Here is a 26,829-nt window from a genome sequence, read left to right on the forward strand (position 1 = left end):
CTATTTCATCATAGCTACAAGAAAGCTGTGGGTTTTTTTTTTTTTTTTTAAATAGGAAGCAGGCGGGGAACATCTAGGTCAACTGACATGACACAGTTCATAAAACAAATGTTCCACATCCTACTCTGGTGAGTAGCGTCTGGTGTCTTAAAAGTTAGCGGGTGGCCATCTAAGATGCAACAATTGGTCCCATCATATTCGAGGCAAGGGAGAATGAAGAAAACCAAAGATACAAGGAAAATATTAGTCCAAAGGACTAAAGGACCACACGAACCACAGCCTCCACCAGCCTGAACCCAGAAGAACTAGGTGGTGCCCGGCAACCACCACCCACAGCTCTGACAGGGATCACGAAAGAAGGTCCCAGACAGAGCGGCAGAAAAATGTAGAACAAAATTCAAACTCACAAAAAAAGACCAGACTTACAGCTCTGACAGAGACTGGAGGAGCCCCTGAGACTATGGCCCCCAGATACCTTGCTAACTCAGAACTGAACCCACTCCTAAAGTCTGCCTTCAGCCAAACATTAGACAGGCCTATAAAACCAATAGTAACACACGTGAGGAATGTGCTTCTTAGTTCAATCAAGTATACAAGACCAAATGGGCAACACCTGTCCAAAAGCAAAGATGAGAAGGTAGGAAGGGACGGAGAACTAGATGAACGGACATGTGGAACCTAGGGTGGAAAGAGAAACAGGGAGAGTGCTGCTGCATTGTGGGAATTGCAACCAACGTCACAGAACAATTTCTGTATTAAGTTTTAAATGAAAAACTAATTTGCTTTGTAAAATTTCACATAAGGAACAATAAAATTAAAAAAAAAAAAAAAGCAGGCCCAAGGAAACTAAGGTGATAGTACCAAAAAGTAATGTATTCTTTTTCTTCTCTGTCAGTTTTTCTTTTTTTATACTTTTTATTATGCTTTAAGTGAAAGTTTACAAATCAAGTCAGTCTCTCCCACAAAAACCCATATACACCTTGCTACACACTCCCAATTACTCACCCCTTCATGAGACAGCCTGCTTTCTCCGTCCACTCTCTCTTTTTGTGTCCATTTCGCCAGCTTCTAACCCCCTCTACCCTTTCATCTCCCCTCCAGGCAGAAGATGCCAACATAGTCTCAACTGTCCACCTGATCCAAGAAGCTCACTCCTCACCACCATCCCTCTCCAACCCATTGTCCAGTCCAATCCATGTCTGAAGAGTTGGCTTCGGGAATGGTTCCTGTCCTGGGGCAACAGGAGCTCTGGGGGCCATGACCACCGGGGTCCTTCTAGTCTCAGTCAGACCATTAAGTCTGGTCTTTTTATGAGAATTTGGGGTCTGCATCCCACTGCTCTCCTGCTCCCTCAGGGGTTCTCTGTTGTGTTCCCTGTCAGGGCAGTTATCGGTTGTAGCCAAGTACCATCTAGTTCTTCTGGTCTCAGGATGATGTAGTCGCTGGTTCATGTGGCTCTTTCTGTCTCTTGGTCTTGTAATCACCTTGTGTCCTTGGTGTTCTTCATTCTCCTTTGATCCAAGTGGGTTGAGACCAATTGATGCATCTTAAATGGCTGCTTGCTAGCGTTTAAGACCCCAGACGCCACTCTTCAAAGTGGGATGCAGAATGTTTTCTTAATAGATTTTATTATGCCTATTGACTTAGATGTCCCCTGAAACCATGGCCCCCAGACCACTTCCCCTGCTACGCTGGCCTTCAAAGCACTCAGTTTATTCAGGAAACTTCTTTGCTTTTGGTTTAGCCCAATTGTGTTAACCTCCCCTATATTGTGTGCTGTCTTTCCCTTCACCTAATGTAGTTCTTATGTACTATCTAATTAGTGAATACACCTCTTGTAACCACAAAAGAATGTTTTCTTCTCAGTTTAAACTATTTCTCAAGTTCTTACAATAGTGGTCTTATACAATATTTGTCCTTTTGCAACTAATTTCACTCAGCATAATGCCTTCCAGGTTCCTCCATGTTGTGAAATGTTTCACAGATTCCTCGCCTTTCTTTATCGATACGTAGTATTCCATTGTGTGAATATACCATAATTTATTTATTCATTTGTCTGTTGATGGGCACCTTGGTTGCTTCCATCTTTTTGCTACTGTAAACAGTGCTGCAATAAACATGGGTGTGCATGTATCTGTTCGTGTAAAGGCTCTTATTTCTCTAGGATATATTCCAAGGAGTGGGGTTGCTGGATCGTATGGTAGTTCTATTTCTAGCTTTTTAAGGAAGCACCAAATCGATTTCCAAAGTGGTTGTACCATTTGACATTCCTACCAGCAGTGTAGAAGTGTTCCAACCTCTCCACAGCCTCTCCAACATTTATTCTTTTGTGTTTTTTTGGATGAATGCCAGCCTTGCTGGAGTGAGATGGAATCTCATTGTAGTTTTGATCTGCATTTCTCTAATGGCTAATGATCATGAACATTTCCTCATATATCTGTTAGCTACCCGAATGTCTTCTTTAGTGAAGTGTCTATTCATATCTTTTGCCCAGTTTTTAATTGGGTTATTTGTCTTTTTGCAGTTGAGTTTTTGCAGTATCATGTAGATTTTAGAGATCAGGCACTGATCAGAAATGTCATAGCGAAAAACTTTTTCCCAGTCTGTAGGTAGTCTTTTTACTCTTTTGGTGAAGTCTTTGGATGAGCACAGGTGTTTGATTTTTAGGAGCTCCCAGTTATCTAGTTTTTCTTCTACATTCTCTATAATGTTTTATAGACTGTTTATGCCATGTGTTAGGGCTCCTAATGTTGTCCCTATTTTTTCTTCCATGATCTTTATCATTCTAGATTTTATATTTAGGTCTTTGATCCGTTTTGAGTTAGTTTTTGTGCATGGAGTGAGGTAGGGGTCTTGTTTCATTTTTTTTGCAGATGGATGTCCAGTTATGCCAGCACCACTTGTTAAAAAGACTGTCTTTTCCCCATGTAACTGTTTTGGGGCCTTTGTCAAATATAAACTGCTCATATGTGGATGGATTTATGTCTGGATTCTCAATTCTGTTCCATTGGTCTACATATCTGTTGTACCAGTACCAGGCTGTTTTGACTACTGTGGCGGTATAATAGGTTCTAAAATCAGGCAAAGTAAGGCCTCCCACTTTGTTCTTCTTTTTCAGTAATGCCTTATTTATCCGGGGCCTCTTTCCCCTCCATATGAAATTGGTGATTTGTTTCTCCATCTCATTAAAGAAGGTCGTTGGGATTTGGATCAGAATTGCATTAAATGTATAGATCGCTTTTGGTAGAATAGACATTTTTATAATGTTAAGTCTTCCTATCCATGAGCAAGGTATGTTCTTCCACTTATGTAAGTGTCTTTTGGTTTCTTGCAGAAGTATACTGTAGTTTTCTTTTTATAAGTCTTTTACATCTCTGGTAAGATTTATTCCTAAGTATTTTATCTTCTTGGGGGCTACTGTAAATGGCATTGATTTGGTGATTCCCTCTTCGATGTTCTTTTTGTTGGTGTAGAGGAATCCAGCTGATTTTTGTATGTTTATCTTGTATCCCAATACTCTGCTGAACTCTTCTATTAGTTTAGTTTTTATTTTTAAAGTATTCATTTTCATTTGTTTGCAGTGAGCGCTACATGGGTTTGATTATAAGCAGACATATTTTCTTAGAACCTGGTGATAAGGAAGGAATGTTAAAGGAAATACGGTTGAGGAACAGTGAGCACTGGGTAAGTGGGAATAAAAAATTAATATACATTCTGCTGACAGATAAACATATGCATTCTACTCTATCCTCATTTACCTTCATAGATCTTGGAATGTGCCTCCTCTCAGGATGAAGGATTGTTTGGAATAGTGGAGATCTAAGAGTCAATCAGTATTCTTGACCCTGAACTTGACTCTACATGTCACTTAACTGCCCTGGGGCTCAATCTCCTCACAGGTAACATAAGAGGGCTGAACTAAAAGATCCTTTAAGCTCCTTTCCCAAAATTCTATCAGTCTAATATCCAGTATGCCCACACAGGAAAACAAGCCTTACAGCTGATAGGAGAACGAGCAGGTAAAATTTGTCTTGAGGGCGATTATGGAATACCTATTAAAGTCTGACCCAAGCAATTCCATGCCCAGGAATATGTCCAAGAAAGCAATCAGAGCACAAAAATTAGCAACAAAATGTTCATCACTCCATTGTTTTAGACACAACCTAAATGTCCTACAAGTAGAAAATGGTTAAGTAAATGATAGCGTGTCCATTCAAAAGAATACTATGTAGCCATTAAAAACGATGTTACAGTTGAATAAATGATTACACGGAAAAAGATTCATTATAATGAAAAACCCCGCTGCTGTTGAGTCGATGGCACCTCACAGCGACCCTACAGGACAGAGTAGAACTGCTCCATAGGGTTTCCAAGGAGCGGCTGGTGGATCCCAACTGCCGACCTTCTGGTCAGCAGCTGTAGCTCCTAACCACTGTGCCACCAGTGAGTATGAAAAAGCAGGCTGCAAATTAATATGGCCACACCTTAGGATGTGTTCACACATACATTCATGTATAGAAAAAGGACTAGAAAACTACTCAGAAATGTTAAGGATCGTTCCTGGATGGTGGAATTTGGGGTACTGGACAGCTGTAACTTTTTACTTATCAGTATTTTCTAAATTATCTACTATGAAGACATAGCAATTATAAGAGAAAAATTACTATTTAAAAAATTGATTCTAAAATCCTCTCAAGAACATTGTATCTTTTCCTCCACTCTTCTGGTCCTCAAACAATAAAGCTATCACCTGAATCAATCGTCTTTTTGAAAAGACAAGGTGTTAAAATCATGTTATATAAAGATTTTGGCATAAGAGAGAATTGACAAATAGGAAGTCAAGTTGTTCAAAAACAATGGAGAGTAACTAGTTGTTCACTCCTATGGTAAATCAAGATGCGAGGCCCACAGAAGTCAAACCGCAGTCCCATGATCAAAGTATCCTCCAGTAATCCTTCCACAACATTCTGAAGAAGCCTCTTTAAAACATGGTTTCATCAGAATCCCATCTAAGACAGATGCGAAAGATTTAAGGTCCAGAAGAAAACATCAAGAATTACAGAAAAACATTATCTGATAGTTTTTAAAAACAGAACCTAATGTTCTGCTTTATTTAGTATTGAGTTCAAAACCAAAGAGGGATTAATGAAACTGTGGTTAGTCTCAGGAAGGGGGGAAAAAGGGAGGAAATATTTAAGACTATCTTCTAATGTACAAATGAAGCTAGTGAAGGTCCTTTCTCAACCAAGAAAAGAATGTGATTACAGGCTAAAATGTTTCATTTAGAGGGATTTAGAATGGAAATGGAGAAGAAATTTACTGAAAATAACTGAGAGAGCCTAGTAAATCTTTCCCTGGAGATCTTTTAGAAAACGCATCAGTCAGATATGATTTAAAACTAAAATCACCACCACCACCACCACCGACCAGAGGCAGATAAGACAACAATCAAGGTCCCCTTCAGCTTTACATTGCTTTTTTCTAGGTCCGCAGAGAGTCAGTGCATATGACAGCTTAAAATTCATAATGAAGACAAGAACTTGCAACACAAAACGGAATGAAGCTGTGAGTCCGGTAATTTTTCACTGTGTGAAAACACTGACTGCTCCTTTTCAAGCTTTTCCTGGTTTTGTTCAAGAATAAAGTACAATATATAAAGTGTGATTAAAGAACATTATAAGACTCAAAGTGTACTTAACATTTAAAATTAGAAAAGCACTTTAAAAATTTACCAAATATCAAAGCCAATCCATGGGATGTGCCGACTGCTATCAGACTGGACACTGCCTGAAAACAAAAGGGAATATTACATTTTGAGACATTACATCAAGGATCTTGAAATAATCACGGCTGAGTGTGTTGGTCTTCCCTCCTTTAGGCACCAGATGGCACACTAGCTATTGCAAATAAGGACAATTTCATCTGGGAGCAAGAGGGGAAATGAAACGCAGCATATTTCATTTCTGGGAATCCCTCTAAATTTAGTCTGAGGGTAACAATATCAAAATATCATATGTTCAACATTACAGGCAAAGGTATGCCACTTAGCTTCCTCGAAAGCAACTTAAAAAAAAAAACAAATCAGGGGCCCAGACAAAGTTAAAGGCACTTCTGCTACCCAGAACCCTGATGGCACAGTGGTGAAGAGCTTGGCTACTAACCAAAAGTTAGTTCGAATCCACCAGCTGCTCCTCGGGAACGCTACGGGGCAGTTCGACTCTGACCTATATGGTTACTATGAGTCAGAATCGACTTGACGGAAAAATGGGTTTGTTTTGGTTTGGTTTATGCTACCCAACCAAGAGATTCTATGTGGTGAAGGGATGAGAAAACTCTTCTCTGGTTTGTTCACAGGAGCCAAAAGGCACCAGAAATGTTCAAAATTTGGACAGCTTCCTCACCAAATGCCTAACTAATCAGAGGCTAGAGGACGCAGTTGGAGGAAGACAAGAAAAGACGATTTTCAATATCCCCAAGTTCTCTATAATCACTCCAGACACTGACTATTGGCAGGCTTGGAAATGGAGTCCAGAGCTGTTCAATGTACCAGTTAGCACAGAGTGATTTCACCGAGTGCTATTTTTCACTCCCCATGACAGAAGGGAGACCGAGTCACAGAAGGAGCAAATACACTCCTAAGCAGAGTGGTATCACCTACAAATAAACCCAGAAAAGGCTAGTCATCATTGCATTACCAGCTTCTCAAAGAAAAGCCTAAGGAGTAACAAAAGACTAGAAAAAAAAAAAAAAAAAGGGATGCATTTTCAACTTGATTCTGGCAGGGAAATGACTCATGAATTCGCTATCACAATAATTTATGTAACAACTTTAAACATTATGAGAATAACCTGAGAAAACCCCATCAAACAAAAAGCTTATCTTTAAGAGGTTATTTAAAGTATACTTACAATCGCTGTCGGGAAGCCAGCATCTACTCTGTCCTAAATGAAGTTAAAAAAAAAAAAAAAAAAAAAACTTTGAAAAGATGTTCTCTGCTCTCAACTAAGAGAAATTATAAAGTTGTATGTACCCACAAAATACAAAGAGCATGGGAGTGGATCATTTTTTTTACTGACTGTTTAACAGATATTTCAGGAAGGACGCTGATTATAAGCGGGAATGTAAAGAAAAATGAGAAAAGAAAGGTATTATTTTCAATAAAACAAAGAAGCTGTAAGTGCTACAGGGTCAAAATGGTAAAAGTACATAAAGATTTCAGAAAAAAGGAAACACGTACTAAAGATATGTTTCCTCTAAGTAGGAGCTTCCAATCCAGCAGAGTATACTCAGTCAGTTCTCAAAATGGGGTTACATCAGAAAGTCAGGAATTAAGTGCTAATCCTACCTCCTTACGAAGAACTGTGGGACTTTGGGAAAGTCACCTGATCTTATGGGTCTTAGTCTCATCTGTTCAAAAGAAACCGTAAATACTGCCTTACCTACCTCCCTGAGTTGTCCTGAGGACTTGATGAATGTAAACTGTGGTATAAATGTATGGAGTCCCTGGGTGGTGCGAACAGTTAAGCAGACAAATACTAGCCAAAAGGTTGTCGGGTCTGCTTCCGAAAGGTCATGGCCTTGAAAACCCTATGGAGCAGTTCTACTCTGCACACATGGGGTCATCATAAGTTGGAATCAACTTGACATCAACTAGTAACAACGTCATACAAATGTAAAGGTATCTGTGTATTTGATGGTTACATAGCTGTAAATAACAACAATGGCTTACGATGATATAGAAGTGTAGTAACAACGAGCTTTCACGTACATATATTATACCATTTAACTCTCAAACCCAGAAAGAGATACAAGTGGCATTAGTCTCATGTTCCAGATTAAGAAACAGACATTTCAAAGAGCTTAACTGACTTAACCAAGGTTACCCAGTAAATGGTGAAATGATGCCTCGAACTCAAGGCTTCCAGTTTCCAGCCCAGTGCTTTTTATATGACTTCTACATCTTCTTTTGTCTATCTGCCCTTGTCAGTGTGGTCAGTTAGTTATTGTAATCTTCTAGAAGGCAGAACCTAAGTCTATTTCACAGAGTTTCCCAGAACAACTTAACCTTACTCCAGCAATCCGAGAAAGAACGAGAGCCAAGGCTGCCATATGCCATGTTCTGGATAACAACACACACCCACCTTTTTGTGTGACCTAAAGCATATATAACATAATGCTTGACAATTAAGAAATATGCAATAAATACTTGATAAATGCTTGAGTTCTGTCCCAGGCAGGGAAAAAGAGGAGTCAACAGATGAAGAACATAAACTATATCCAAGATGGAACCTGATTAATGAAATCAAAGTCAGCTGACTTCAAAAGCTAAAAAAAAAACAGAGGTGTGGGAAGCATCCTAGAGATTACAAAAATTTGGTACAGGTAGGCCCCCAATTTAGGACACACTGGAGTTATGACAAGCTGCACTTACAACCGTCTGTTGTGAGTTTTTCTTTAACATCTTATCGTTAGTAGTATGTACTACATACAATGTTAAAATGTATCTGTAAGTTTATATGTAATGCTTCTAACCCCCAAAGACGAATAAAGGTCAGACTTATATATACGCATAATAAAAGGCGGTAATAATGAAAACTAAAAAAAATTTAAAAACAGGTATTTGACTTAAGTCAGAACAGACTTGTAACAGAGTCATCAGAACAGAATCCCATCTTAAGTTGGGGACTACCTTTATTTACATTGCTACATCTTTGGGTAGTAGTTCTCAAAAGAGGGAGTGAATTAGAATCACCTGGGATACCCTATGCTACACTGCTAGGTATTCAGGTTCAGGAGGTTTGGTGTGGTGCCTGGGAATCTGCATTTCAATAAGTTTATGCCAGGAGAGGAATCCTGGTAGCACAGTGGTTTACAGCTCAGCTGTTAACCAAAAAAGGTCAGCAGTTCAAATCCACCGCTGCTTCTTGGAAACCCTATGGGGCAGTTCTACTCTGTCCTATGGGGTCGCTATGAGTTGGAACCAACTGAGTAGCAACGGGTTTGGGTTTTTTTGGTTTTTATCCTAGGAGATTCTTATGCATTAGACACGCTTTGGGGGAAAAAAAAAAACACTGCCCAAAAGTATCTCTATTAATCTTAGGTTGATCATAAAAATGATGAAGGTCCTTAAAAAATTAACTTGAATTAATTTAAAATACAGTCACATGTCCCATTGTTTTGAAGAGGGTCCCAAAATTAAACAATGAGACTCAACTCCCAAAGCATCATCTTTCCTAAGCGTCTGCCATGCGTGGTCTCCAAAGTTGTCCAAAGCCCTAGGCGGCCCTAACGGCATCACCCTTCACATGGTGGACGGCTCTACTGACTGACTATCCAGGGGAGAGACCCAGATACGTAACTAGCTTTACATGTTACTAAACCAACCATCACAGAAAAGCATACAATTTAAATGGAGCTGGTAATCCAAGATTTAGAAGGCCAAGTATGACTGTCGAAGGAAAAGCAGTTTTCATTTTAACATACCAAAGGAGCTCAGCCATGGCAGTGCAATAAGAGCAGAATGCAAACACTCTGGGACTGATTAGAATTTTTCCCTCCTCTTCAAGAGGGAAGAGAGAGCCTTTTAAATAACAGATTTATCTCATCACTGTTCAGTGTCTCAGTTCTAGCTCAGTCTCTATTATTCAAAATATTTTTAAAACTGCACAGGTGGCTCAAATGACTGTTCTGGTTCATCTTGATTTTGAAAGGAATGAATTTCATCACCTATATAAGGATTAAATTCAGAGAACGTCATGGCAATGGAATCCTCAACAGGTGGTTCCCATTCCCACAAATCTAAGTTACTCTCCACCTAAAGGAGGACGGACAATTGCCCGGGGCTCCCCAATGGCACGGCCAGCTCTCTATTTAACATGGCTTCACGATATACAAGCTGGGCCACGATATGCCAACTGCCCATAATGAACAGACTTTTGGGGGGTTCTGTTTTATTTTTTGGTTGGTTGTTTTTGAATGGGATCAGCAATAAGGGCCTTCGCTGGGAAACGAGCAAATGGCAACGTACGTGGGGTGTCTGGATGTCACTCCCATATCAACCTCTCAGCCTTTTGAAAAATCAAAACCTTTATTTCATGTCCAAATTGGGCATGCAAAATACCAATTAAGCTCCATGAAAAGAACAAAAAAACACATCGAAGTTCCCAGGGCATATTATTATTATATACAGGATCTATACATCGAGTTCAGAAAACTAAAACTGAATGTACATAAAACTGTGGGCTTTGATACAGAACAAAGTGAATGGAAACAATAAGAAAGCTGACACATTGCAGAAATTGTAACCAATGTCATGGAGCAATGTGTATAAAAATCGTTAAATGGGAACCTAATTTGCTGTGTAAACTTTCACCCAAAACACAATAAGGAAAAAAACAAAAACCTGAGGGCTTTAAAGCCAAAGGAAAGTTTCATAAAAACATTCCAGAATCAGTGTCTACTGTCTTGATAAACTATTAAGTATTTTTAGCATAACCCAGTGTTCTGAGTCATTTTCAAAAAAGGCCACAAATATTCTCTTGCAGCAATTCTGCACTGGCAACATTCACCAGTACTTGTCCTTTCACAACAAAGAAGCACGAGACCTGGAGCCAAAAGCCTAATTTCAAGTATCTGCTTCGCTACCTTTAAGCTAAGGCACGTAAGACAAGTTAATATCACCTTTCTGAGCCTGTCTCTTCATTTGCAGAATAGGATATGGCTTTACCTACTTTCAAAATTATAAGAGTAATTAAAATAAGGTACATGAAAAGACTCGGGTGAATTATAAAAACTACTTGGTTGTAAAAAGATTCTGACCAATTATTTCTCCATGTGAAAATACTAAAAGAACCAAGCACTCTACCTAAACCAAATACACAAGACGGCAACTAAACTGGAAAGGAATCCAAAGGAAAGGCAGATAGTGTTTCTTTTAGGCTTGCTGCCGTATTTCATTCAGGCATACCCGATACTCTGAGCAGACCCTTATGTTCATGGCTGCACTGACTTCTACATCAAAATGTGCAGCCATGTCTTCCAAGTTAAAAACAATCACATGAAAACCATGAAAGCCAGATTCTATGTTTCTTAAGCCTGGGGGTCAAAAGAAGTGCTGTGCTTTGCTTTATGCTCATTTCTACTTCATTCTGCCATTACAGGTTATAAAGCTGGGGAAAAGAACAAAATACTTACAGCTGCAGACACTATCTGGGCAGAAATTCCCTTCAAAAGTGAATGTCGCATAACTGATCCATGGAGTGAAAAATTATCAGGTAATTTCTTCTTCCTAATAAAAATTTAAAAAAAGGAAAACATTTAAGAACAGATTAAAAAAAAAAACTTGAAAAAAGGCGGGGGCCCAACACTTCGAAAGAAAAGAACACGTAAGAATAAGAAATGGGGAAAACAACACCGTATATAATTTGTTATCTGTTTTGAAAAGAGGTACAAAGAGCCTAACGTCCCACACTCAGATGTTGCACTAAAGCCCACTCTGAACCCCAGAAGCAAACGCAGGAAAATGAGTAAAATCGCCATTCCTTTTCCACTGATTCAAACTTTTCCTTGCCCACCTCAAGAAACGGAGCAATGGTTCTACCATTCCCCAGAATGCTATCTATAGAACACTCTTCCCACCCTACGTCCACTTTGCCATGACCCTCCTCCTTGCCCTCGCCCACCTTCCTGCCCTTCTCCTGTCTATAACCTTCTGCCCCTCCTTCAACCAACCGCCTTCCAACGCTCTCCTCCCTGCTGCTCCAACCAAGGGCTCCTCTCACTTATCCCACTTACCATTGTTCAAAAAATAATTTTTTACCAAACATTATTGGTTCCAGATTAAAGTATGCACTAAGGATACAAAGACAAGGAAGTTGTGGGTCCCACTCTGGAAGACCTCAGCACCTAGCTAGAGGGACTGATAAGTAAGTAACTCGTAAAGGATAAACGTTAGACTAGAAGTATGAATAAAGCATTGTAGAAATAGAAATGAAGAGAAGCCGAATCCTGTTTATTAGGGGGAATACCAGCGACAGCTACAGAAAAGAGAGGATTCTGCAGTTGGCCTCCATGGACCACTAGAAGTCACACAGACAACAAAAAAGTTTGAGCAGAAATATGAAGACGTGAAGGCGCACAGTGTGTCTGTGGAGCACTGAATACACAGTCGTAAAGGCACGGTCTGGGAGGATGGAGGTGGGAGTGCTTGGAGATTAGATCAAAATGATAAGCAGGGTCCACACCGATGCCGTGAAATGAGGCTTGCCTGTACTGTGAGAGTTACAAGAAGAAGCTATCATCTTTGAAGCAGGGAGTGGTCGTGATATCAAAAGAACTTCTCTATCTGTAGACCTTGGTGATATGTAGGTTAACATACCCTGCGACGGCCCCTACCCCACAAGAGTTGACAACCCACAGCACTCATACAGGCAAAATGTAAAAAGGAGGGGGAAAATACACAGACAACGTTAGCAACATTAAAGTCACACATGAATTCAATAAAGCATTTTCATTATGCTTCCTCCACTTCTCTTTCCTTTTCATGTTCTCTCCAAGAATTCAGAAGGTGAAAAGCAGCCAAAATGGGGTTACTTTGGGTTAGGAGTCCTTTTACCAAATCTTTCATCATCTTAGTGGCTCTCCTCTGAACCCGCTCCAAGGGGATGAAAGCATGCTGGAGTTGACCCTAAACCGGGGGTGAGGCATGCAGGGAACAGAAGGGTGAGGTGAACCAAGCTCCGTGTTCCCACCACAGATGCTGCAGATGCCAGCTCTCTGCAGGGGCTCTGCTGCTCCCAGGAGTCCCCGGCTATTATGATGGCTTCATATGAGGCGTGCAGGAGACAGTGGTCACGGTACTCACCCTTCTGTGCCCTCCCTCAACAGTGCCAAAATCCTTAGGGAAATAATCATGTCCACCCAAGTGGGCCTTGTACATCCCATGCAGGGCTCCAGCAGACCACGTTATACTATAATGAGGTATTTACATTTTAAACGATCCAACGGTTCAACCCTGTGACAATGTGATTTAATGACCACTTACCTTTTTAAGGAAACCCTGGTGGCGTAGTGGCTAAATGCTACGGCTGCTAACCAAAGGGCCAGCAATTCGAATCCACCAGGCGCTCCTTGGAAACTCTATGGGGTAGTTCTACTCTGTCCTGTAGGGCCGTTATGAGTCGGAATTGACTCGACGGCACTGGGTTTGGTTTTGGGTTTGGTACCTTTTCAAGTTGGTCCTGTCGCCACTGTCTGAGCTTGCCACAGAGGAAGTATCGTAGGAGTGAGAATCGATAGCATCAATGTTTAACAATGTAGGATCCTCGAGGACAAAAGACTCATCTTCATCATCAGTCTAAACGGGAAGAATATGGATCAGTAATTCCAAAATACTCTATGGGAAAAGTCAGATAGGCACTGATAGCTTTCTCTGAAACACTCAAGCATTTTTTCTGGTTTTCACCTTTATTCCATGCATTCTTACTGAAAAAAGAGATGTAAAATAGAATTACTAGAATTAAATTTCAACCCTAGATAGGCTCTCTCTCTACAAAGAGTTTCCCCCAAGAACTTCTTTCTTACAGGAAGAAGCAGAAGCAGTTATGCAGACTATTGTTAGCTGCAGAATATCTCAAAAAATCCAAATCTGTATAGACATGTTACTAGTTAACAGCCAATGACTAACTAGAAGGAAATAAATGTCACCAACCACAGTACACGACAAGGAGACAGAAGAAAAGCATTCTGGGTGGGGAAGAGCAGGCGCCAGGACGTTGATTTCATAGTACGTATTCTGCCTATTGAAAAGGAAGTTGCCTGCAATGGCTGGAGTACAGGAGTAGGAGCTTTGAATGATCCTAGAAAGAAAAGCTGGGACCCAAACCATAAAAAGCCTTATATTCCACTAAGCTAGGTGACAGCAGGGTCCGTCTCTAACTTGTCCATCACTGCATTCCCAGGGCATAGTACGATGCCTGGCATATAGTCACCCGTACATCACACCCATTGTCATCCAACAGTTTCTGACTCACAGGGATCCTATAGGCCAGAGTAGAACTGCCCCATAGGATTTCCAAGGTGGAGGAGCCCTGGTGGTGCAGTGGTTAAGTGCTCGGCTGCTAACCAAAAGGTCAGCAGTTCGAATCCACCAGCCGCTCCTTGGAAACCCTATGGGGCAGTTCTACTCTGTCCTACAGGGTCGCTATGAGTTGGAATCAACTCGATGGCAACAGATTAATCTTTGGGGAAGCTGACTGCCACATCTTTCTCCCGTGGAGTAGCTGCTGGGTTTGAACCGCTGACCTTTCAGTTAGCAGCTGAGCACTTAACCACTGTGCCACCAGGGCTCCTTGGCACATAGTACTAATTTAATGAATTTATTATTTTTTTTATATAGTAGACAGTGGGAAGGCAACTAAGATTTTTAAGAAGTGGTGAGACATGATGGGAACCATGTCTTAGAAACATAAGTGGGCAGTATAACGAATGGATGAGGTAGGGGGATAGACTGGAGAAAGGAGGCTACTAAGAACCAGGAGGAGACCTACTGTGATATCAAGGAAAGAGAGGAGAGTCCAGCCTAGTAACGCAGCGTAAGAAATTGAGAGAGGGAAAGACAAAAGAGACATTACTGAGACAAAATCAAAAGTCCTTAGTTACCATACATCTACCGGTACCATCGCATCTGTAGTAAAGGAGAAAAAAGAAAACCAAAGACACAAGGAAGATCCTAGTCCAAAGGACTAAAGGACCACACAAATCAGAGACTCCAGCAACCTGAGCCCAGAAGAACTAGATGGTGCCTGGCTACCACGACTGAGCACTCTGACAAGGATAGCAACAGAGGGCTCCAGACAGAGCAGGAGAAAAATACAGAATAGAATTCAAATTCATGAAAAAAGACCAGACTTACTGGCCCGACAGAGAGTGGAGGAACCCCGATACTATGGACCCCGGACACTCTGCTAACCCAGAACTGAAACCACCCCCGAAACCCACTTTTCAGACAAAGATTAAACAGCCTTATAAAACAACACACGTGTAGGATGTGCTTCTAGTTCAATCAAATATACAAGACCACATGGGCAACTGCTGCCCAAAAGCAAGATGAGAAGGCAGGAAAGGACAGGAACTAGACAAATAGACACAGGGAACCCAGGGTGGAAAGGGGGAGAGCACTGTCCCATTGTGGGATTGCAACCAATGTCACAAAACATTATGTGCCTAAATTTTTGAATGAGAAATTAAGTTGAGCTGTAAACTTTCACCTAGAGCACAATTAAAAAAAAAAAAAGTCCTTCCTTAGGTTACCATTTAAATGGGGGGAAAGGAGGAATAAGGGAGAAGTCAAAGAAGATTCCAAGGTTTCCAGCTAGCGCAACAAGGCAAAAGGTGATACCACTAAGAGAGATAAGAAAGCAGAAGGAATAGCAGACAAAACAGACTAAGGAGCCTACGTGTTGACTCTGAGTGACAGATGTCAAGGAAGAATGCTCTGATCCTACCTTCTCTCTCAGCTGGATGACCTTCTACCTTACCATTTCCATCAGTCTTCCCGGGAGAGTACTCTACTCTGAAGATCTCCACTTTTCCCACCCATTGCAATCTACTTAAGTAGACTGCTGAAGTTACTAGCCGAATCCACTGGCCTACTTTCAGTTTGCATGCTCTTGTCTTCTATGTGTCATTATTGACCCTTTCCTACTTCTTGAACCTTTCTCTTCTCTTGGTTTCCAGGACATTTCTCTTTTCTGGTTCTCCTCCAACTACTGTGGCCTCTTCCCATCAGCCACGTTCTCTAGCTTCTCTTCTGCCCAACCTTTAAATGCTGTTGTTCTCCAGGGTTCCATTCTTAGTTCTCTACCTACTTCATGTACTTCCTCCATGAGCAAGCTCATCTGTATCTATGGCTTCACATAGCGTGTTATGCCAATGACCCCCAAAATCCATGTCTTCAGTGTCAACATTTCTCTTGAGATTAGGCCCATATTTCTGTTTTTCAGATATCTCCACACTTAGAATTCTGCTAAGAACAGGGTTAGGACTGGCAAGAAGTTGTGCTACTTGAGAGCCATAAAAGATTGGAACAATTGCTGTAGGGAAAGGGAAAGGAAATGATTCAGAAGTAAGTACTGCAGAACAGTACCAAGGTCTTAAACAAGAGAGTCAATCAGACTCTTATTTGATTTTCTTAAGCAGCCTGGGAACAAAATTCTAGAAAACAGATCAGCTCAGTTAAGTCTGGGTTTTGGGCTAATAGGGTAGATGAAAGAAAAAAAAGTGAAGGAAAAAGAGAACAGGGGATATCAATAAAATTGAATTTAAAATTATTGGCTCCTCAATAAAGATGTCAATTCTCCCCCAACTAGTATGTAAAGTCTAAATAATCCTATCAAATCCTAGCTGGTTCATGTGCATGCCCACATGTGTAAAATGATAAACTGATAAGCATGGAAATGCAAAGAACCAAGAACAGCCAAGCACAACAGTCAACCTGGAAGATTGGAAACTACTAGATATCAAGACCTGCTATAAAATCTCAATCATTAACTGAATGTGACATTGGGGCAAGTATTGACAGGCAGGCCAATTAATTAGACACGCAACATGTGATTATCTTTTTTATACAAAAGTGACACCACATCGGGACCTTGCAAAAGGCAAAATTTTCTCATACAGGACCCAAAAAACACTAACCCTACTAGAAAAACATAATAAACTGGAATATATAGGGTCACTATAAGTCAGAATCAACTCAATGGCCATGGGTTTGGTTTTGGGTTTTTTTATATTAACATTAAGAACATTTGTTCATCAAAAAAAAACATTAATAGTGTGAAAAGGTAACCCACAGAATGGAAGAAGAAATTTTCACTACATATATCTAATAAAGGGCTTGTATCCAACACATATAGCAAACTCCTATAAATAAGTTTAAAAAAGACAAGTCAATAAAAAATGGGCAAAAACATGAAAAGGCAATTCACAAAAGAGATAGCCAAATGGCCAAAACATATGTCAAGGTGCCCAACTTCATCAGTCTTCAGGAAAATGCAAATTAAAACCATGATATGGAACCACCACACCTATAAGAATAAATGGCTAAAGTAAAAAAGACAGAAGGTATCAAAAGCTGGCAAGGATATGGTAGCCAGAACTCTCAAATATTGCTGTTGGAAGTATATATTGATACAGCCACTTTGAAAAAACTGTGGCAGTATCTATTAAAGCTGAACAAACCCGTATCTGATGACAGCAATTCTGCTCCTAGGTATATACCCAACAGAAATGTGTCTGTGCAAAGGACACCAAAGGACGCAGGCAAGAATATGCACAGGAGCACTTTTCATTGTAGCCAGAAATTGGAAACAACACAAACGCCATCAACAATATGATGACTAAATAATGGTACATTCATACAGAATACTATACAGCATTGGGAAGAATAAACAACTAAACACAAAAATACGAATGAATCTAAAAACACAGTATTGATGGGCATGAGCCAGGCACACAAAAGTACATATTACATAACTCAACTTATAAAAACTTCAAAACAGGCAAATTAATCAACGTTGGTTGAAGTCAGCACAGTGATTACCCTAAGGCTGGGTACTGAAGATGGCACTAGAGACGCTTTTGAGGGTGCTAGCAGTGCTCCGTTTCTTCACCTGGCTGCTGATTGTACAGTGCTCCGTTTATGCAAACTCACCAATTTGTGTACTTTTCTGCATGTATGTTTCACTTCAGTAACAAGTTCAACAGAAATTTCTGGCTGCAGGATCCAGTAACAGGACTGAAGTACACCCAGCACCACTCTCAGAGCCCAGGAGATGAGGAAGGGTCAAGAGACTTGAACAAGTCAAAAAACAGGTTTAACGGAAGTAAGAGAAATTGGGGGCGGGGGGGGGGAGGCTATGCTTAGAAAACAGACTTTCAGAGTTGAAAACCTCAGAGGCAGCAGTCTCAATGGATGACCAAGTCTAGTCACACTATTTCATACCCTAAATTCTGAGACCTAGGATGTCTCAGTAATCTCTAATGTTCCATCCTTTAAAATGTCTTAGATGTCCATTTCCTCCCAGCCTCCCTCAGGCTGGCATGAATGGATATTAAAGAAATATATAAGCACCACATATTCTGGAGCAAGGGCTTATTGACACCGTCTATTTCTGATTTTTTCATTTGTAAATCATTTTAACACTTTTCCTCTCTGTGTATTCATAACATCCTACAACTTACAGTATTTTTTCTTTCACATATGTACCTGCCTAGCTCCCTGCAGGTGTGAAGGCTGGCCAATCTCCAAGCCCACTTCTCTCTCAACAACAGAGACAGTCATACAGTGTTTTATAACCCTAACACCTGACACCGCACCTAAATACACTATGGTAGGTACCCAGATCACTGTTGAGAATGGTAACAATTCTGTCTTCTGAGAAAACAACCAAGGACTGTACTTACTGTTACTCGCCGATAAGTAAATTGGGCAAGGAAACTTTTCCTTCATTGTGAGCTACAGCCTCACTCATCTGAGCTTTATTTTCTTTGCCAATATTAGGTAAACATAGCCAAACAGGGCTTTGTACACAGTCCTCAAAGACTATTAATTTATTCCACACTTGGTAAAATAATTGAAATGAGGATTGATTTGAATGAGGTAGTGAATGAGGATGTGATCAAGGCCATGTTAACAAAATCTACTGTAATTAATCTTCCCACCAAGTTGGGGAAATAGAAGATTTTCTCTATATTAGAAAGGAAAAAATAAAGGACACTTTACTGTCACAGGATATTCTTTCATGAGCCAAAGTCTTTTTTATCGAAACTAAAAATGCCTGAGTCTGAACCCAGAGGACACAGAACATTCTTGAAGTTAAAAACAGCGATACGTTCAAAGTAACGGCAACATCAAACTGGTAGAAAAAATAGAAATCAAAGCCATACAAGAAAAACACAAGATAGAATTCACAGAGAAAGTCATTTGCATCCTACTGAGTGTTGGCTATCCCCTAGAAGTGTAGGTAAAGAAGTAATAAACACAGAGGCCCAACTCATTTGGAGCTTTGGGCAATTTTGTTTGGGAAACTTTGTATACTTATCTTTTTGAAAAGATAACGGCTGATCTGAAATAGGTTTATACATAGAAAAGTTTTTCTCAAATTAGAAGCTAATACCTGCAAGGGGCGTCTTAAGCAAGTTTTTAAAAGATCAAGAAGACTGGGTTGAAGAGCAGTCTCCAGATGCGGGGTACATAAAAATGGTATACTTCACCAACCTCTGACTCTCACAAAGTTCCTTTATAAAAGTCGTTACGATCTGCCAATTCAGGGAACAACACCACCATTTCAAAACTCTGAAATACTTTTTAGGAGAGGTGGTACTCATAAAAGAAACTCTGGAAGCTTTGTTTTCTTCATAGAAAAGGGTGATAATGCTCACCGCAACTATCAGAGGATGAAAAAAGCTACTTGAAAATCACTGGAACTGGTAGAGGTCAACTAATTAATCATTACCATCACTAACATAGAATACAAACCTCAAAAGTAACAAACTAACATTTTAATTCACTTAATAAAACCTATTTTTTTAAATCTACTATGTACCAAGCTTTGGGCTGGGCATGGAGATTCTAAGAATGAAAAAACACGGTTTCTGCTCTTGAGAAACTTACAATCTAGACCAGTGCTCTCCAACAGAACCTTCTGCAGTGATGGAAATATTCCGTATCTAATGGTCCACTCTGGTGGTCTCTAGCCACCTGTGGCTACAGAGTACTTGGCATGTGCCCTGTGTGACTCAGGAATTGAAGTTTTCATTTTATTTAGTTTTAATTAATTTAAATAGGCCACATGTAACCAGTAGATTCCATATCAGATGGCATGGATCCAGATTACATATACTATGACTAACCCACAAATATTAGAATCAGTGCTACAAAATGAGTGACTACTAACATATCCCTACCTCGTTTAGGATGCTTTCCAGTGTTGGAGGAGTGTCAACTTGAGGAATATCGAACTCCTTGTCATCAATCTAAACAGAGAATGGAAATTAACGCTCACATAAGCATGTGTCCCCCCTTATAACTGTGACAGTGCTTTAAGTGATTAAAAACATTATCAATTAAGAGATAAACGTACCACGAATCTGATTATACCAAACCAAAAAAAAAAAAAAAACAAACCCGTTGCCATCGAGTCGATTCCGACTCATAACAACCCTATAGGACAGAGTAGGACTGCCCCATAGCACTTCCAAGGAGTGGCTGGTGGATGTGAACCGCCGACCTTTTGGTTAGCAGCCGAGCTCTTAATCGGTGCACCACCAGGGCTCCAATCGGACCATACAGTCAACTCAATAATCCATGGTAACAAGGGTCAGGTCCAAAGGCTGCAGAAATGTTTCCTTTTCTATCCACACATTCGGTGACTATCAAGGACAAATACACACTGACTGCACCGTTCTGGAGCAGCCCTGGTAGTACAGTGGTGAAAGCACTTGCCCGGTAACCAAAAGGTCAGTGGTTCGAACCTGCCAGCCACCCCATGACAGAAAGATGTGGCAGTCTGCTTCCGTAAAGATTTACAGCCTCGGAAACACTATGAAGCACTTCTACTCTATCCTAGAGGGTTGTTATGAGTTGGAATCAACTCAACAGCAGTGGATTTGGTTTTTGGTTTCTTTGCATCATTCTGACAGCCTTTCCAGAGAGATTCTGTTAAAGGACTTCTGCATTTGCTTTCTTAAACGTGACAAAACAGCATGGCTTACGACAACGCCGAATTTTTTCAGTTTAGATACAGGTCATAAGCAATATGAAAAGGTTTACACTCCTTGGTTACTTCATAAATTACAGTGAAAGACGATGAGGTCAAGCAATGTTTTTAAATATTCTCACAGTCACCAAAACCTACCGATTAGTGTCAAATCAAGGGGGGAAATCACTGTGCAACATATGAATTCTAAACCTACCACGAGCTCTATGACCTTGAGAAGTCATTTATCACAGCTGAGCTGTGGTTTCCTCATCTGTAAGATGGATTTTTACAGAGTGGTATGAGAGCTGTGAGGGTCAAATGAGAACACGTTTCAGAAACTGCAATGAACTACAGAAATGGTGATTTTATCTCACAAAACACTACATAGACTCCTATTAATCCATGTACAAATGACAGACTGAGATTCTTCTGGGTCATAAAACATACTCTAAAGAATACTTTGGTTAAATATCATCACTTGACAAAATGTTGAAATCCTTACCAGGTCGTTTCTGAACTCCAATTCCTTATCCAAATCTATGTAGGAGAATTTTGAAAGTGAAGCTTCTAGACCGAAAGACTTATTCAGTTCTTCTTCAGCGGTCTTGGCACCAAGACTCTGTTCCACATTTTCATGGTCTGGTTCATTTTCCATACTTACTTCTAATAATTGTATTCAGTCGATTCAAATCAAGGTTTTTTTAATTGCTGTTGTTTGTTTTTTTCCGTTTTGTTGGTTGGGTTTAGGTCACAATAACCTGAATGATGATCTCTTTTCAAAAAAAAAAAAATACATATATTATTTGGATTTCCTCCTTGTCAACTGGACATTCCAAAGACTTATTTGGTCAGACTTCCCATGGAAACAAATTAATCGTTCAGTCATCTGATTACAGGCAAAGAGAAATCAATACCAGGGCACAGGGTATAATATGGCGAGGGGGTTTCTATGGGAACACCTAACTCAGACGCATAGGGTCTGGGAAGTGGCCCACTACCCAAGGCCACAGAACTGGTGGTAGAGTTGGAATGAGTTCAGCCAGTAGACCCACTGGTACCAATAGATTTATGTGCCTAACAGTACACTGGGGCCAAAAGCTTCAGTCAACCCCTGCCTCCCATTCCCAAACCTCAGGGTGACTCTCTGGTTCCCCTGGAGGTAGGTGTATGGACCAGTCTCATCTCTGGCGTCCACACAAGGCCACAGATCTCTTGGGGAGCTTAGTGTAGGCAGAGAGCCCAGAACAGACACCCAGTCATTTAACAGCAAATCAAGGTCTCAGATCTCCTAAGGGAAGCAAGGATGACCCCAGGATAAAATAACTCCACAGCCTACCACAGATCTCTAGAAAGAAAGCTAAGCGTAGAGAAACATGAACGTTTTAGGAGGAAATTGAAATACTAAAGAAAAATGAAAATATATGCAAATGTTTGTACATTTCACAGCTCAGAATGGTACAATGCTATACTATACAAAAATTAATTTTTGATTTCCTTGAAAAATTGTCATTTCTAGAAAACTAAAAATATATTCAGAATAAAACAATATGTTTAATATTAATTTTGCTTTTCAATGTTTTTTTAGTTGGGTTACAATTAGGCTACAAGTGACCAAACTTTTCAAAAATCCAACATTACTTAGCTTTGCCTGTTTAGACTGAAGAAACAAAAACGTGAGAACATAAACAATGCTAGAATAATACTGGAGACCTGGTGGCGCAGTGGTTAAGAGCTCGGCTGCTAACCAAAAGGTCGGCAGTTCAAATCCACCAGCTGCTCCTTGGAAACCCTATAGGGGCAGTTCTACTCCATCCAATAGGGTCGCTATGAGTCAGAACCGACTCAACAGCACCTAACAACAACAATAGTAATACTGGAGCCCTGGTGGCACAGTGGTTAAGAGCTCAGCTTCTAACCAAAACGTCAGCAGTTCAAACCCACCGGACACTCCTTGGAGGCCCAATGGGACAGTTCTACTCTGTCCTATAGGGTCACTATGAGTCTGAATTGACTCGACAGCAATGGGCTTGGTTTGGTTTTGGTTTATAGCAATACTGATTATAAAAACAAAAGTTATTTTTATAGACTACGTGTTTTCCACAGTACCCAACACCTAGCAGTAACTCACAGTGGAAAGCTTTTCCAAACTATCTTCTGCCCTCCGAGACCACCTATCACCAACACTCCCCCTGCTTCCAAAGTGAGGTTCTCTGATTACATATAACTCCTTAGTGAAGTGCCGAGAGAAAAAATGCTGACAATCACTGAGCCATTGGAATGACTAATTTTTTCGAAGGCAGCTGAAAATTAATTGTTGCTTTATTTTTTTTAACAACATGCCCAAAGCTCACTGACAATTTTATCTAATTAAGCTCATTTTTTAAATTCCTATAATTAATTTCACTTCTTTCCATGGTTCGTTTTTATCATGTTAAAAGAATTAATATCTACAATGTGTAAAAAATGTGGACTCAAAAACTGATTTTTCAAGAGTTGAAACGAACTTTTCTACCTAGTACATGCTGATACATTTGGTACACTAAAAAAAAAAAAAACACAGGCTAATTTCTTTCACATGCTGAAGAAGAGAAGCCCCCCCGCCCCCCGCCCCCCGCCCCCCAGCCCCATGCTCGGTCCTACAAAGACATAACTGATGGCATTCTTCATCTGGCACCGTTCGTAGTTCCAACATCAGGTACTAAAGTATCACTTCTTTCCCAATGAGTCAGTTGCAGTAGCAATATTAACACTTATATGCCTTTCTTCAAAGTAGACTGAGCTGGTTCATGACAAATGACTTCCTGCTAAAGTCTTTCATGCTTATCTGTACCTCTAAGAAAAAAAATTCAACCAATTAGTTAATGTATACTTATAAAAAAAATAGACAGGTACAATCCACTTCACGTTCAGTGGATCTAAAGAACACTTATTTTTATTCTTATGCATTTTTCAAAAATAGTAGAAAAGACTATACCCATTGCCACTGAGTTGATTCTGACTCATAGCGACCTTATGGGACAGGGCAGTACTGCCCCATAGGGTTTCCAAGGAGTGGCTGGTGGATTTGAACTGCCGCCCTTTCGTTAACAGCCTGAACTCTTAACCACTACACAATGAAAACTTTTATTTAAATGCTTCATAATCTTCAAAATTGTTTCATATTTCTCATTTGTCTTTCCAAAATAACCCAGAGAGGAAAACAATCTTTTTTTTTTTTCCTATCGCTATGTGGGATAAGTAAGAGGCTCTCGGGGCTATATAAAAAGCTGAGCATCTGTGACACCAATGTCACACTAAAGAAGTTTCAGGAGAACAAACATTCTCTAAAGGAAGACCATCATCTTACCAGACTACCCTACTCCATTTCCAACCTTCACTTCCTGACCTCCTTTCACTGATGTGATGTGGTGGCTAAGTGGAAAGAATACAAGCTAGAGTCAATTAAAAATCAGGTTTGAATATGGACTTTACCAGTTCTTATCTGTGACTCTGCTCAATCTGTTTACGTTTCTGAGCCCCTCTATCCCATATCTATAAGATGGAATATTGTCGACATTCATGTTGTTTGCCCAGAACAGACCTCTTGACCTTTGGTTCTGGGAAGGGCTCCTTCAAACCATGTGGCTTTGGTGGAGGCTGTCAGTCAAAAATGCCCTATTAACAGTGACTGCATGAGATGGCCAGAGTCCCTCACCCCTTCACCAGGATTTGTTAAAGTGGAATCGGTGAAGAAAAGCCATTTCCACTGTTCTCTAAACAATGACTAATAAGGCTGATCCAACTCCCCCCACAACCTAGCCCCATTCCATTCTGCAGAAAAGGTGAAAAAAAAGATTCCTCACTCATTCAACACACACTAACTAAACACCTACTACGTGTCACTGGACACCCACCTCTCCTGACTGAACCTATGGTAGGCAGAATATCGTCCCCAAAGATGTCCAAGTCCTAATCCCTGGAACCTGTGAATATGTGACTTTACACGGCAAAAGAGGACTTTGCAGATGTGATTAAATGCGACCTTGAGATGGGGAGCTTACCCTGGATTACCCAGGTGGGGCCAATGTAATCGTATGAGTCCTTAAAAAGTGGAAGAGGATCACAGAGAGAAAAAGATGTTACAAGGAAGCAGGTTCAGAAAGATACTATGTTGCAGGCTTTGAAGATGGAGGGAGGGGCCCAGGATCCAGGACAGCCTCTAGAGGCTAGAAAAGGCAAGGAAATGGATTTTCTTTTACAGTCGCCAGAAAGGCACACAGCCCTTCCTGCCTACACTTTGAATTTAGCCCAGTGAGATCTGCGTCAGATTTTGACCTACAGAACTATAAAATGATAAGGTTGTATTGTTTTAAGCCACTAAGTTTATGGTAATTTGTTATGACAGCAATGGAAACAATGACACTACCAAATTTCATTTAATTCCTTTCCGAGCACATCCCTAACTTTCTTGAAATACTAGCCCTTCCCCGTCAATTGGTATTGCCCAAATATTTATTGAGCAAGTTCTTCATTCCAACATACAGACCAATGATGAAATGCTTAATATATGACACTCAATCTGACACACTCGACGCAGACACTATGTTCAGATTTCACTTGAGTGCCATCCCAGTACAAACGCTGGCAATGAACTACCAATAATTTCCTCTTGAGATGCAATTGTACAACTAGTTCTTCAGTCAACCGTCACATGATCTAGTGTTTTTACATTTTCAAGGGGATGCCACGCCAAATAGTACTTGAAGGCAATACACTAGGGGACATCGATCGATTGTTTCTTAGTCTCTCCTAGAGCAAAATCAGATTAATCTGATAGGAAGTACATGTCACAGAATCAAGATTATCCAGTGTTATCCTCTTCTGAGTGCTAATAAACTAGTGTTTTAAAAGTTGATTTAAGATTAGCTGACATCTTGATAATTCCCAAGGTTATTTATTTTATTCCCTCTTAAATTTTTCCAGCCAATTAACAATAGGTTCAAGGACTTAAAAAAAAAAAAAAAAGATATGTACCACTTAAACATCAGTGACCCCATTATGGCACCAGCCAAACGAATCGGAACTCTAGAATGTGAGCCAGCTTCAGCCAGGTTAATTTAGAGCTCGTTTACCAATTTTTTACCTTGGTAAACATTCCCAGCTGTTCTCAAGTTCAAGTATCCTATCTAACAATCTGACATTGTTTCCCTCCTAAAAGTGAGTATCCCCAGAAAGAGATCAGAAAATCATGACAGGGAAACAATGTTACATGTTGACTTTGTTTCTGTCCTTCCCAGGCCAAGTATTTCTCTTCTTCCCTTTTTTTGTTTTCTTCTGTCTTGTGAAGAAAACGATGACAAACACACAACAGAGGGTTAACTTCTGTTAGTTTTCTATTATGCTTCCTTCCTAAATGGACTCATTTTTAACAGCTCCCCAACACCTAAACCAAAAACCAAACCTGTTATTGAGTCGATTCCGACTCACGGTGACCCTATAGGACAGAGTAGAACTGCCCCCATAGGGTTTCCAAGGAGCAGCTGGCTAGTGGATTCGAACTGCTGACCTTTTGATTAGCAGCCGAGCTCTTAACCACTGAGCCACCAGGGCTCCCCCCAACGCCAACAAGATAAAATTTCAAATTCTAATTCCAGACATCATATGAGCTGACCATGCCTACTTTTACACTAAACTTACCATCTGCATTCAGGGTCCCTCAGGAATGGCTTCCGCCTTCCCTCCATTTCTGCTCCTGCCGGTTCACCTTCCCTTTCCTTGTCCTCTCCACTTATCTAGGCTCTTTCCTTCCTTCCTTCTGGAAGCCATTCATATCAGATCTGCCTATGACTTCTTCCCTCCCTAACCATCCTGAATGCAAAATGTACATTTTCTCTAAACAATGGCATGGCATTTTTTCCATTTTGATTAGTTAATTTAACATGTGACTATGTCTTTTCTCCCCAACTATACAATGAAAGGAGTCCCTGGGTGGTGCAGCTCTACTGCTAACCAGGTTGGTGGTTTGAGTCCAACCAGAGGTGCCTCAGAAGAAAAGCCTGGTGATCTACTTCCCCAAAAAATCAGTCATTGA

General features: G+C 40.4%; 1 protein-coding gene across 16 annotated transcripts in view; it reads right to left on the reverse strand.

The window, feature by feature from the left end:
* The window catches only part of VPS8 (VPS8 subunit of CORVET complex), a 275,359-nt gene that overhangs the window by 196,472 nt on the left and 52,058 nt on the right, over positions 1–26,829 (reverse strand). For 13 of the 16 annotated variants that reach the window (XM_049881052.1, XM_049881032.1, XM_049881060.1 and 10 more), the window contains exons 2-7: positions 21,262–21,531; positions 19,966–20,034; positions 13,224–13,354; positions 11,194–11,287; positions 6,909–6,941; positions 5,733–5,787 (exon numbers count right to left, since the gene is read on the reverse strand). In XM_049881052.1, the coding sequence (XP_049737009.1) occupies positions 5,733–5,787; positions 6,909–6,941; positions 11,194–11,287; positions 13,224–13,354; positions 19,966–20,034; positions 21,262–21,414 (535 nt within the window). In that variant the 5' untranslated portion in view covers positions 21,415–21,531. Of the gene's footprint in view, positions 1–5,732; positions 5,788–6,908; positions 6,942–11,193; positions 11,288–13,223; positions 13,355–19,965; positions 20,035–21,261; positions 21,532–23,399; positions 23,592–26,829 lie in introns of all 16 variants that reach the window. The other 3 variants (XM_049881042.1, XM_049881017.1, XM_049881006.1) reach the window with 1 other exon arrangement.

The sequence above is a fragment of the Elephas maximus genome, chromosome 1 (assembly GCF_024166365.1).
Source record: "Elephas maximus indicus isolate mEleMax1 chromosome 1, mEleMax1 primary haplotype, whole genome shotgun sequence".
In the NCBI taxonomy this organism is placed as follows: domain Eukaryota; kingdom Metazoa; phylum Chordata; class Mammalia; order Proboscidea; family Elephantidae; genus Elephas; species Elephas maximus.